Source organism: Tarenaya hassleriana, unplaced genomic scaffold (genome assembly GCF_000463585.1).
Source record: "Tarenaya hassleriana unplaced genomic scaffold, ASM46358v1 Cleome5, whole genome shotgun sequence".
NCBI lineage: Eukaryota > Viridiplantae > Streptophyta > Magnoliopsida > Brassicales > Cleomaceae > Tarenaya > Tarenaya hassleriana.
This window is the reverse complement of record NW_010967707.1, coordinates 1,819,450-1,831,388: the sequence shown is the minus strand read 5'-3', so window position 1 is coordinate 1,831,388 and position 11,939 is coordinate 1,819,450. Positions and strand designations below refer to the sequence as shown.

Below are 11,939 nucleotides of genomic sequence, written 5' to 3'. Positions count from 1 at the left end.
CTGTATTGTGAATAAAAAAACATGGTAATTTGACCATCACTGTTTTAAGCAGTAACATAATATATATACATATATATATATATACATGCCATATATCGATTTCCTTAAGAGTATTGTGTGTGATAAAGTGATGCATGCATATAGTTCATGCATGCAGTGTGACGCATGCATTTCGAATTTTCTCGTGCGACGACCGTTTGTCAAACTGCAGCCACATAGATTTCTAGTTATAGATCCCATGAATATTCTACACGTTTGACCTTTCGTATTCCAATTGCAAAATAATACGCCGTACGTGGAAGAAAATTCCACTCGTTACACGTACGTTACGTGATAAATATACGAATCGATATTTCGTGAAGACAAATCAATAGATCGATTAATTGTCAAAACCCCTTTTTTTTTTAAATTGTTGGAACAGCTGTTTTGGACGCTTGTCAATTGCAAGGACCAAGGAAAAAAAAGCGGACGAACTCATGCTAATGACAATTACTTCTGATTATGGTATTAATTAATTAATTAATTAGTTAGTTAATTTAACGAATTAGGTTCGTCATTCCGCTTGCTTGCTATTATCCACCTTGATTAACTAATTGCAATGACGGGTTTAAGTCAGAGTTAGGTTTGATTTCTGTTTACTCACGAAGATTACGTGATAACTTAAACAAACTTGTCTGTGTACGTATACATATGTAGATGTAGGGGAATTTCTCGGTATTCGCAATTTGTTTATATAATATAAGCATGATCAAGACGGCCCATATATTTATATATATGTTTTATTTCGAATATCTACGAAGAGTGAAAACGTATCTTAATCCAAGTTTTAGCTCGACATGTATTTAATTATCATAATGGATGAAATGAAATGAAAGGATAGGATAAAAATAAAAAAGAAGCTTTCTAGACTCGGGGTGCATTTATAATCGTCTAAAAATAGTTTATTATATTGTTGAATATATGTTTTAACGTAAAAGATATATTTCTCTGCATATCGCTTTTATATAAAATATGAGTTGCCATCATTTACGATAGCATATATTTCTGTAATTTTTACGTCCGCGTTATTTGGTGTGGACGACTATAAAACGAGTAGAATGCAATATGCTAATATTTATTATTATAATGTTTATCGGTCAATGAAAAATAATTGAATCAGAAAATACGTGAGATATCTTAAATAAATAGTTAATTTAAAACTTCAAATAAAAATTCTGTCTACTGTTCAGATATTATTGTCCACTTCATTGGACGGGAACTCGGAATGGAAGCATTATTGTATATCACTGTTAAAAATAGTGATAATAATAACAATTTCAGGAAATTTAATTTACCATTTCTTATTTATCATATGGTCCCCAAGGCTTCACTGCGGTGAACGATTGCCATTAGTGGGAAATCGAAAGGGTAAAACAGGAAATACGGTACAACATTATGGAAAAAACTGAACAAGTTTCTATATTTACTAATTTTCTTATTCTTATCAAATATTTTTCCATCTTTTATTATCAGATGTCCAAGCATGGCTTTTTTTTAATGGGGGAAAAATAATATCTGGAAAAAAAAAATCGAAATCTCAGATTTTTTTAAAGAGCATTATATTGAAATGGTAATTTAATCTGGGGATAGGACCATAGACTTACCTTCTGTTGATCTGATCCTTTTGGGTCTCACTTTATAATAAAAAAATATTGTTAAATAGTATATTTAAATGGAATATGAATTGCATAGAATAGTTTAATTTGTTAGATACGAAAACATTTATATTTTTTTTTGAAAGACATTAATTCAATGATTAGTAATATCGTGTATTTGGTAGGAAATAATTTAACCAAATAATGTACTATTACCGATACACATGCTAAATCCATGTAATTTCCGTCTGGATATCTAACTATTTTGTATTTTTTTAGGTCGTTTTCATGTATTGTATTATTTTAATGTATAATAAAGTTTTTTAATAAAGAAGCAAAATAATATTGTTTTTTTAAATAAAAAGATAGAGAGAGAGAGAGAAAACAGCATTGAATGAATAATCTGCAATTCTTTACACCAAAAACACACACCATACTACTCTCTCTCTCTCTCTCTCTCTCTCTCTCTCTCTCTCTCTCTCCCCGCAGCCCACTCGCTGCTCTTCTTACTTCCCAACTCCTCTCATTCTCTGATCCCCCTCTCGTCACATTATTACATTCCCTCTGCATTTCATCTCTCTCTCTCTCTCTCTCTCGTTTCCGTGAAAAGAAAAAAAAAAAGAAAAAGAAAGGAGGTGAAGCCGGAGGCCATGAACCCTTCGCCGGGTCTAATCGAACAGGGAATTTCTCAGCAGGTGAGTTTTGTTCTCCATCTCGAGAACCTTTTCCTCTGACTTTGATGTTGCGACTCTTTAGATTTCATTTCATGTTCACTGAGAGAAATTCTTGTTTTCTTTTTCCCATTGAAATTGTATTTTGCGGAATATTGGCATTTTTGTTAATGGTTTTTAATTAAATTTGGGGCAATGCGGATTTTCTGCGGATTTGCGTTGTATTTTTTGGTGTATTTCGTGTCCCGAAGAAGAACAAAAGCATGCCATTATGGGTTATTATGTTTTTAACTTCCTTATCGGTTTTGATTTTTGGGTTGTCTTCTAATTAGGTATGAACGGCCATAGAAAATTTTTAAAAAACAGATGATACGGGTATGGAAAAAAATGTAAAAGATTCTCATTTTTGGTGAAACAGATGAGGTGGGTATGAGAAAAAAATGCAACCTTTTTGAGGCTTTATTGGGTTAAATTGAACCTTCTATGAAATTATTTGGTTTCAATTGAATGTAATGTGACCGGAAATTTTGAATTTGAATCAAAAAGTCGAGTTCTTTTAAGCAGATCATGAGATGGGTGGGAGAAAAATCCAGAGATTAATTGGGAGAAAAATGATTTTTTTATGAGATTTTATTCGTGGTTTATATGCGATGATGCATCAGAAGAAATGTAGACAAAGTCGGCTTCTGGTCTCTGAAGTTTCTGGAAATTACAAAATGAAATTTGTTTGCGCAAATAATCACAAATTGGAATCAGGGGTTATGGCATTTAGAAAAAAGCTTGGGAGTTGGGCTCTCTGTTTTGACTTCATAAATTCGATCTAGAATTTCCAGCCTTTAATTGGACTGGCGGTATTCTTGAATCTTGATTATATCGGTGCTTATATGTTCATCGAGAATTCTGATGATCCATGGCTCGTTTCATGAATCAGCGTTCGAAGAGGGTTTCTTGTATGAATGTTCTCACATTGGCGTACCAGAGCCTTGGAGTGATCTATGGCGATTTGAGCACGTCGCCTCTCTACGTCTACAAGACCACTTTCTCGGGGAAACTTAGCCTCCGCGAGGACGACGAAGAGATCTTCGGAGTTTTCTCCTTCATTTTCTGGACATTCACCATTGTCGCTCTCTTCAAATACGTTCTCATCGTTCTGTCAGCAGACGACAATGGAGAGGGTAAAGTTCACGCCTTTTTGGATGGTTTTAGTCGCAATGAGATGTGAATACAGACAACCTTAATGGGTTTCTGAAACTCGAAATCGATGACTGGAAACTTGAACTGTATGTTCTATTTTCCAGTCTCTGATGAACCGCATTCTTCTTGGTAATCTCAGGCAGCTAACCGTTCTGTTTCTGCCTTGCTACAAAGGCGGCACATTTGCATTGTACTCGCTTCTTTGCAGGCATGCCAAGCTAAGCATTTTACCAAATCATCAAGAGATGGACGAGAAATTATCAACCTACGTCACGAGTGGTTCGGCTGAGACTCGGCAGAGCGCAGCACTTAAGTCGTTCTTCGAGAAACACCCGAGATCTCAAAAGGGTTTGCTGATATTTGTGTTTCTTGGAACATGTATGGCCATTGGAGATGGAGTCCTCACCCCTACAATATCAGGTGAGACTGCCTGATTTTACATCGGTATTCTGATCTGTAATCCAAACAAAACCATTTGTATACATCCTAAAACTGAGATGCAATTTCCCTAGAAAAGATTTCATCTTTGATTAGACTGATTTGGGTATAACTTTGTTCGTTTCAATCTTCTTGCAGTTCTTTCAGCTGTTTCAGGGGTTAAGCTCAAGATTCCAGAACTTCACGAGAGTAAGCGAATCCTCTTGCTGATCTTGAGTTGCTACATGTTATTCCGGTGAAAATTGTTCTTATAATCCTTTTCACGGTTGCAGATTACGTCGTAATCATCTCCTGTATCATACTGGTCGCAATTTTCTCCGTCCAGCGTTATGGAACGCACAGAGTGGCGTTCATTTTCGCTCCAATTGTCACAGCTTGGCTTCTCTCACTAAGCTGCATTGGAGTATACAACACAATAAAATGGAATCCGCGTATAATTTCCGCATTTTCGCCCGTCTACATGTGGAGGTTCCTCAAAAGCACCGGGGTCGAAGGATGGGTTTCACTCGGAGGAGTTGTCCTCTCGATCACCGGTAAATATAATAAAACCAAGAAAAGGTTTTTTCAGAACCCATTTGTTGTGTTATGTCTAAAGTTTAAGGTTCTTTCTCCTCTTTTGTGGGTTTATGTAGGTGTTGAGGCAATGTTTGCTGACTTAGGTCACTTCTCTTCTCTTTCGATAAAGGTAAGAACTTTACCTACATAAGTAGAATCTCTATCTATAAATCTTATAACCATCTAGGAAGATTTATATCGAATTCGATTTCCTACGATGAGATATCATAAAAGGAAGAACTGCATCAGGAAATCTGAACTCAAACTGTGGTGTTCTGTCTTTATATAAACATGAATTGGGTCTGATATTCATGTTCTTGGTCTTGTTTGTTGATCATGCATATTGCTTTCAACTGCAATATGCAGAAGTCCTTTTTACCAGAGATCCAACTAACTTGCTTCAATTTTCAGATCGATAACAATTCACTTGGAAAATAAGACGTTCTTATCTTGCACATTTTCTGTAAATGTGAATCAGGTGGCTTTCTCTTTCTTCGTATACCCGTGTTTGATTTTGGCGTACATGGGTGAGGCGGCATTTCTCTCAAAACACCATGAAGACATACAAAGAAGCTTCTACAAAGCAATTCCAGGTAACTTTAGATTCTTTTAACTTGTGCCCAATCACCCATAAGTACTCTAGTGTCATAGTTTGGCCAAAAGTTGTTCTAATCATCTTTTTTTACTAATTACTGTACCAATCCTCTATGCTAAATGTCTTCATCCAACTGTTCCGACCCCTTTTTGTTTTTACGTTTAACTGCTATTTCGAACATTGGCCATCGGTTAACAGGCGTGCCCTTTCTTTGCAGAACCGGTGTTCTGGCCAGTGTTCATAGTGGCCACTTTTGCAGCCGTAGTGGGTAGCCAAGCTGTGATCTCTGCAACGTTTTCGATAATAAGTCAGTGTTGCGCCCTGAACTGCTTTCCTCGTGTAAAGATCGTTCATACTTCGAGCAAAATCCATGGCCAGATCTATATCCCTGAAGTGAACTGGATGCTGATGTGCATTTGTCTGGCCGTGACAATCGGGCTAAGGGACACTAACATGATCGGTCACGCTTACGGTAAACAAACACCGCAACCACCAATTCACAGAGGCAGCAACCTCAGTAACTGAAACGAAACTTAAAGCGCCATTCGTCTCTCAGGTTTTTTTCTATTCTTGCAGGATTGGCTGTGACCATTGTGATGATTGTGACGACATGTCTGATGACTCTGGTCATGACGATCGTCTGGAAGCAAAGAGTAGCGGCTGTCATCGCGTTCTTCATCTGTTTTGGTTCCATCGAGCTTCTTTACTTCTCTGCCTGTGTCTACAAAGTACCCGAAGGGGGTTGGATCCCAATTCTCTTGTCCCTTACATTCATGGCTGTAATGTACATCTGGAACTACGGAACCGCCAAGAAACACGAGTTTGATGTGGAGAACAAAGTTTCGATGGATAGGATTATCTCTTTGGGGCCGAGTATCGGAATGGTGAGGGTTCCAGGGATCGGCTTGGTCTATACAAATCTCGTGACGGGAGTTCCAGCTGTTTTCGGGCACTTTGTGACGAACTTGCCAGCGTTTCATCAGATTCTGGTGTTTGTCTGCGTGAAATCGGTTCAGGTTCCATATATCGGCGAGGAAGACAGGTTTTTCATCGGCCGAGTTGGCCCGAAAGACTACGGAATGTTTAGATGCGTGGTGAGATACGGATACAGAGATGTACAACGCGAAATGTATGATTTCGAGAGCCGGTTGGTGGCTGGAATTGTGGAATTTGTCGAAAACGAACCTGGAGATGATGAAGAAGAAGAAGAAGAAGACTGTTCAAGATTCAACAGAGAACCGCCTAGAGACAAGGGGAAATCGCTCCGGCTTCTGGAACGTAATTCCAGAGAGAAACCCGAGAATTCGCGGGCTGTAAAGGACAAATCTTTACAGATTCTGAAGGCAAAGGAACCATCTCGCGCCACTGGAAGATCAAACAGGGTAATGGAAAGTTCGTCCTGGGAGGAAACCGGGATTCCGTTGATAAAAAAGGAAGAATCTTTACAGATTCTGCAAGCGAAAGAATCAGGGGTCGCTTACATATTGGGACATTCGTATGCAAAGGCTAAGAAATCGTCATCGGTGTTGAAGAAGTTCGCCATTGATGTCGTGTTTGCGTTTCTGAGCACAAACTGCAGAGGACCGGACGTCGTTCTGAACGTTCCCCATACTTCCCTGCTCGAAGTTGGAATGGTTTACTACGTCTGATCCGTTAGAAGCAGAGGTCTTGAGTGTAGAATACAGTAGAAGCAGACAAAGAGAGATAGATCTGACTTGTTCATGTCTGGTCTTTTTTTTGTAATTTTCTTTTGTCGTTACAGCCTTAATACCCAGAAAAAGAGGAGTAGATGTATGCAGAAGCTGAATGTGTAAATATATAGTTTTAATAAATAAATAAATGATCGATTTTTAAGTTCCTTTCATAATAAAAAAAAAATAGTGGTAAATATGGTATTACCCCGACAACCCCTGAAGGCCCATTTAAAGCCCTATTGGTGGTCCTACCTGTAAAAGCTCTTCTTTTATGGGCCTGTATAAGAAGTCACATGTTCAAAGCCCAATGGGCCTATACAGTTATTTTTTGGGCCTGTAGAGTTAACACAAGCGGAATGCATTTTTTGTTAATTACTGTTTAATTTTTTATACGTATTTCCGTGATTTTTACGTATTTTCTAGGCTGCCTATAAAATAGTATTTATAAGCAAAAAATAAAATAAAATAAATGGTGAGTATGGACGGTGGTATCTTCTGTTAGAAAACAAATCAGATATGTTTGATAATGTCATTAAATGGTCGCTGAAAACCTATAACTAATATAGGTAGATAGATCTGTTTAATGTTCATTGAAGATTATACACCAAATTCCTTTATAAATGGTCTCAATCGAGATGTTATTGATAAATGCTACTTGTAAGTATATATATATATATATATAATTAATTTGGACAAATAATAATTGGATAAGAGTAAAACAAAGTGTGGTGTGGTGTATAGATGGTGACTACTGACTTGAAACAACGCACACTTGTATAAAGTGAATGATTGCGAGATTAAACCCATAACTAATTAATTCCTTATTAATGCACATTAATTGACGAGCATTATATTGGATAACTAGCTAATGAAGTTGACATGTTCCTAACAATTTGAAGTAAATTTTTTTATTTGGTAAACGTAAATGTATATTAACTTCAAAAAACTGTGTTACAGAAGTGATTGGTGTGAGATCATCGAAAGCACCCAATCACAATAAATTTGAAGTAAATTTCATCTACCAGTTACTATTATTACATATTATACAAAGATTGATTAAAAGATAGGCCCGTGTCATTATTTTATATAACAAAATTAATGTTTCTATCAACAAAAAAACACAAGTGCGCGTGAGATCAACCTTACAAGAGAGGGAATATATACAAAATTGTAAATGCATATCATATTCAGCGTCTTCTACAATTACAGAAACTCGGGTTTAAGAACCCTAATTCACGTAACGGGTTGATTAGGTTTACAGTTCAAACGGTTCATATATTTATTATTTATCACGCAAAACCATAGCTAAGTTAAAATTTCACACGTGTGTGGGAAAAGTTACAAATTTAAAAATTAATCACCCGGTATTTAAAATCTATAATATATGAATTGTATCAAAAGGGTGGGAAGAGAATGGAATTGCGTATATACCGATCTCACTACACTTCCCGTGGATCCACGAATAGAGATCGCGTCCTCGTTCTCGTCGAGAATTTCTTTGTGAAATCGCCGAATTCCGCCTTCTCGACATCGTGTTTCATCGTTTTTATGCACCACAAATCATCGTCGCAAGACAACGATTTCCAATGTGGAATATATCTCCTCAAACCATCTCCATTTCCACCAACTTCCGCCACCACGACCTTACACTCGCAATCACGTGCCGCCATGTTGTGCACGTGCTGACACAAAGCCCTAACGAGTTCCCCGCACGTGGGATTCGGACCTTCCGTATGAACTCCGTACACGAAATAGAACCCGAACGGAGTAAACAGATCTGGTAGCGCAGTTAAGCCCACACACGACAGATATTTTCCGAGAAAGTTGGAGCCTTTCGTGAGAAAAAAACAACCCAAAGGAGCCTTACCAATCCTGAGTTTAAACACTTCTCCGCTGTTCCAAACACTTAGCATTGCCCAGCTCCCGACATTATCATCATCCTTCGTGTTGTAATAAGCAATCCATGTTCCAAGACTTAACTTGTTCCTCAGGATTCTGTCTATGTCGTCCGGGAAAAATTCCGCCGTCGCCGCCATCTGGGTTTGGTACCGCGACTGGGCTTCGTCCACCTGTTAGAATTAAATTATGTTTTTTTTTATAAAAGAATTAAATAAAGTTGTCCAGCAAGTATACTTAATTTAAAATGATTGTTTAGATTTTTCAGGCTATAATAGATGTTCGGATATTATATATACCATGTGGTGCCTATGGGTACTAATGGACCAAATTGGCAAGGGCACGCAAAAATAAAAAGAAGACAGTATTTTAGGTTGTGACCTAGTTTAATTTGGTTTCAATCTCCGATGTAATTATCATATTCCGAATTATTTATAACATTAAAACCTATAGTGTTGTTTCTATTACTGTATTATGCGCTTTAAGAGCATCATTTCGTTTTCTACGTTGGTTTTATGGGTAATTCTTGACCATTTAGATTGGTTTTATAAAATAATCATACGCCATGTTGATTTAACTTACACATGACATATATATATATATGTATGTATGTATGTATGTACCTTTAGCTTGCGTATGGCGATACCGGAAGGCAATTTGAGAGGACGGGAATGGTTGACCGGGTTGACCAAGATCGCCGGCGATAGGAATGGGACGTAGCCGAGTTTTCCGACGAAGAGATTGAGAGAAGCGACGTTGTTCTTCTGAGTGGCCATGTAGGTGTAGGCGACGCCGTGTAAAGCGAACCACTCCTCCATCTTTTTCACCAGAACCGACCCAATGCCACGGCGGCGATGCGGCGGCGCAACTCTCAGCCCAAGAACGTACCCAACCATGGCTAAGTTCTCGTGGACCGTCGCTTGCTTTATTGACCCTTGTACTGAACCCACCAGCTCGTTCCCGACCTCCGCCACCTGCACCGTTACGTTTCTTTTGTCCATTATGTATCGATCCAACAGTTCTAAAGTATGGTGAATATATATTAATATTAGTGGACAACACTGTAATCCGGCAGTTTAATATTAGACCTAAATTTATGGAGTCTTATGTGCTATATATAACATACACACACGCGGGAACAAATAAACGGATTCATTTCGAAAACTAGGGTTAAAGCGTTGGATTCGTCCGATTCCAATTAATCAGTATAATGTATATATACAGTGCGATTTGGTGACACGTGGTCCCGTATAAAGTCGCTATATCCAATGTAGAATTCATATGTGATAGCTTACTAAGTGAATAGATATATATATAATCTTTAGCGACATAATAAATTAAAATAAAAAATAAAAGGGAACCAGCATAAGGTTAGAGATGTCAAAATGGGTCGGGTTATACGGGTCGACTCAACCCGACCCATTTATAAACCCAAATGGATTAGCCCATTTGGTTAATTTTTTAAAATGAGTTAAATGGGTTTTGACCCATTAAACCCATGGGTTAAATGGTTAACCTATTAAATTCATTATATATTTAGATATTTATATATATATATATATACTTATATATATGTATAAGAATTAAATCGAAATATTTGGTATCATTTTCGAATCAAATCGTAACGAAAAATAAGGTTTTGTTTTCAAATCGTATCGAAAAATTCGAATCGTGTCGAAAAACTCGATACTACTCCGAATTAAATCATACCGAAAAATTCGGTGTCGTTTTCGCATCAAATCGTGCCGAAAAATTTGAATCGTATAAAATCTCGATACCGTTCCGAATCAAACCGAAAAAATTGGTTTTGTTTCCGAATCGAATCATATAAAAAAACTCAGTGTCATTTCCGAATCATGCCGGAAAATTCGAATCGTATAAAAAACTCGGTACCATTCCGAATCGAATCGTACCGAAAAACTGAATGTCGTTTCCGAATCGAATCATGTCGAAAAATTCGAATCGTATAAAAATTTTGGTACCGTTCCGAATCGAATCGTAGCGAAAAACACGGTGTCGTTTTCGAATCGAATCGTGTAAAAAAATTCGAATCGTATAAAAAACTCGGTACCGTTCCGAATCGAATCGTACCAAAAAACTCGGTGTCGTTTTCGAATCGAATCGTGCCGAAAAATTCAAATCGTATAAAAAAATCGGTAACGAAAAAGCTTTTAAGGCTGTCCAATATCCCTTCTTTTTCCAAATTACGGTTCCGAATCGAATCGTACCGAAAATACGCATCATACCGAAAAACTGGAACCATTTCTTAATCGAATCGTATTGAAAAAATCGGTGTCGTTTTTAAAACGAACCGTTCAAAAATTTTAAACGACAATATTTTTAAAACATCGAATCGAATTTAAAAAAAATAAAAAAATCTTATTTTTTTTTAAAGAAATATATAATTTTTGTATAAACTATCGAATATAATATAATATCCAATTTTATATATATTTTATTGAATCGATAAACCGAATTGAATATTAAAATGATAATTTCTAGGTTATATGAATATACATATTAAATAGTTATATATGTATAAGTAATTTGTGAATATATAAATGGATTTATATGGTTTATACGGGTTTAATGGGTCGACCCAACCCATCCACTATTATTAACGGGTCGACCCAACCCAACCCGTTTATCCTTCAAATCCATATGGATTGGACCCAAATGGGTTGGGCCAACCCAATTGACATCCCTACATAAGGTAGAGGGGGCTATTGCGGATTCTGCACATGGGATCTCCGAGAGTATCAGTGAAGAGAAAGATCTTGTCGTTGTGTCCGATCTCACAGCTTCTCTCGAGACATTCTACTCGAACTCTGTCCGTACGATGATCGTAGCTCCGTATCACCACCACTTCTTCTTCTTCTTCTCGGCGTCCCATACTCTTCTCTCTACTTTTAACGTTTTTCTTACTTGTTCAAAACCAAAACGTCGCAATAATTTATGGATTTATATACACACGCATATATATATATATATATATAGAAAACGGAAGATATATATGGAGAAGAAAAAGTGGGGTTTCTATAAGTTTATACAAGGAAGATAGCCATCGAGGCAATTAATATTATTACAGTTATTGCTCATGGCTATACATACACATATATATGTAGCCGAAAATGGAGCTGACTTTCCTTGAAGCTTCACGTTGATAACATACACACACACATATTTGACACGCGTGTCAAATTAAATTACTCTAGGGTTTTTTTTTTGTTAAAGGACTCTAGGGTTTTTTTAAACAACGATC

The 11,939-nt window shown here is 37.0% G+C and overlaps 2 protein-coding genes across 2 annotated transcripts; one reads left to right on the top strand and one right to left on the bottom strand.

Annotated features, from left to right (window-relative positions):
* The first annotated feature begins 2,076 nt into the window (after positions 1–2,076).
* LOC104826281 (potassium transporter 1) lies at positions 2,077–6,941 on the top strand. The gene is made up of 9 exons (XM_010558896.2): positions 2,077–2,329; positions 3,237–3,480; positions 3,674–3,919; positions 4,076–4,126; positions 4,210–4,470; positions 4,570–4,622; positions 4,971–5,085; positions 5,305–5,559; positions 5,664–6,941. The coding sequence occupies exons 1-9, from the start codon at positions 2,285–2,287 to the stop codon at positions 6,734–6,736; spliced, it is 2,343 nt and encodes a 780-aa protein (XP_010557198.1). The 5' UTR covers positions 2,077–2,284; the 3' UTR covers positions 6,737–6,941.
* A 938-nt stretch (positions 6,942–7,879) lies between these two features.
* LOC104827400 (probable N-acetyltransferase HLS1) lies at positions 7,880–11,721 on the bottom strand. The gene is made up of 3 exons (XM_010560574.1): positions 11,385–11,721; positions 9,301–9,753; positions 7,880–8,850 (listed from the first exon to the last, which is right to left on the bottom strand). The coding sequence occupies exons 1-3, from the start codon at positions 11,568–11,570 to the stop codon at positions 8,221–8,223; spliced, it is 1,269 nt and encodes a 422-aa protein (XP_010558876.1). The 5' UTR covers positions 11,571–11,721; the 3' UTR covers positions 7,880–8,220.
* Positions 11,722–11,939: the final 218 nt, after the last annotated feature.

Bases quoted from the DNA above. Each gene is read 5' to 3' on its own strand.
- LOC104826281 (XM_010558896.2), top strand. From the start codon at position 2,285: ATGAACCCTTCGCCGGGTCTAATCGAACAGGGAATTTCTCAGCAG. The intron at 3,481-3,673 runs GTAAAGTTCACG...CTTGCTACAAAG, and splicing joins AGCAGACGACAATGGAGAGG to GCGGCACATTTGCATTGTAC. The intron at 5,086-5,304 runs GTAACTTTAGAT...CTTTCTTTGCAG, and splicing joins CTTCTACAAAGCAATTCCAG to AACCGGTGTTCTGGCCAGTG.
- LOC104827400 (XM_010560574.1), bottom strand. From the start codon at position 11,570: ATGGGACGCCGAGAAGAAGAAGAAGAAGTGGTGGTGATACGGAGCTAC. The intron at 9,754-11,384 runs TAGGGATGTCAA...GTCTAATATTAA, and splicing joins ATAGCCCCCTCTACCTTATG to ACTGCCGGATTACAGTGTTG. The intron at 8,851-9,300 runs GTACATACATAC...TAATTCTAACAG, and splicing joins TCGCCATACGCAAGCTAAAG to GTGGACGAAGCCCAGTCGCG.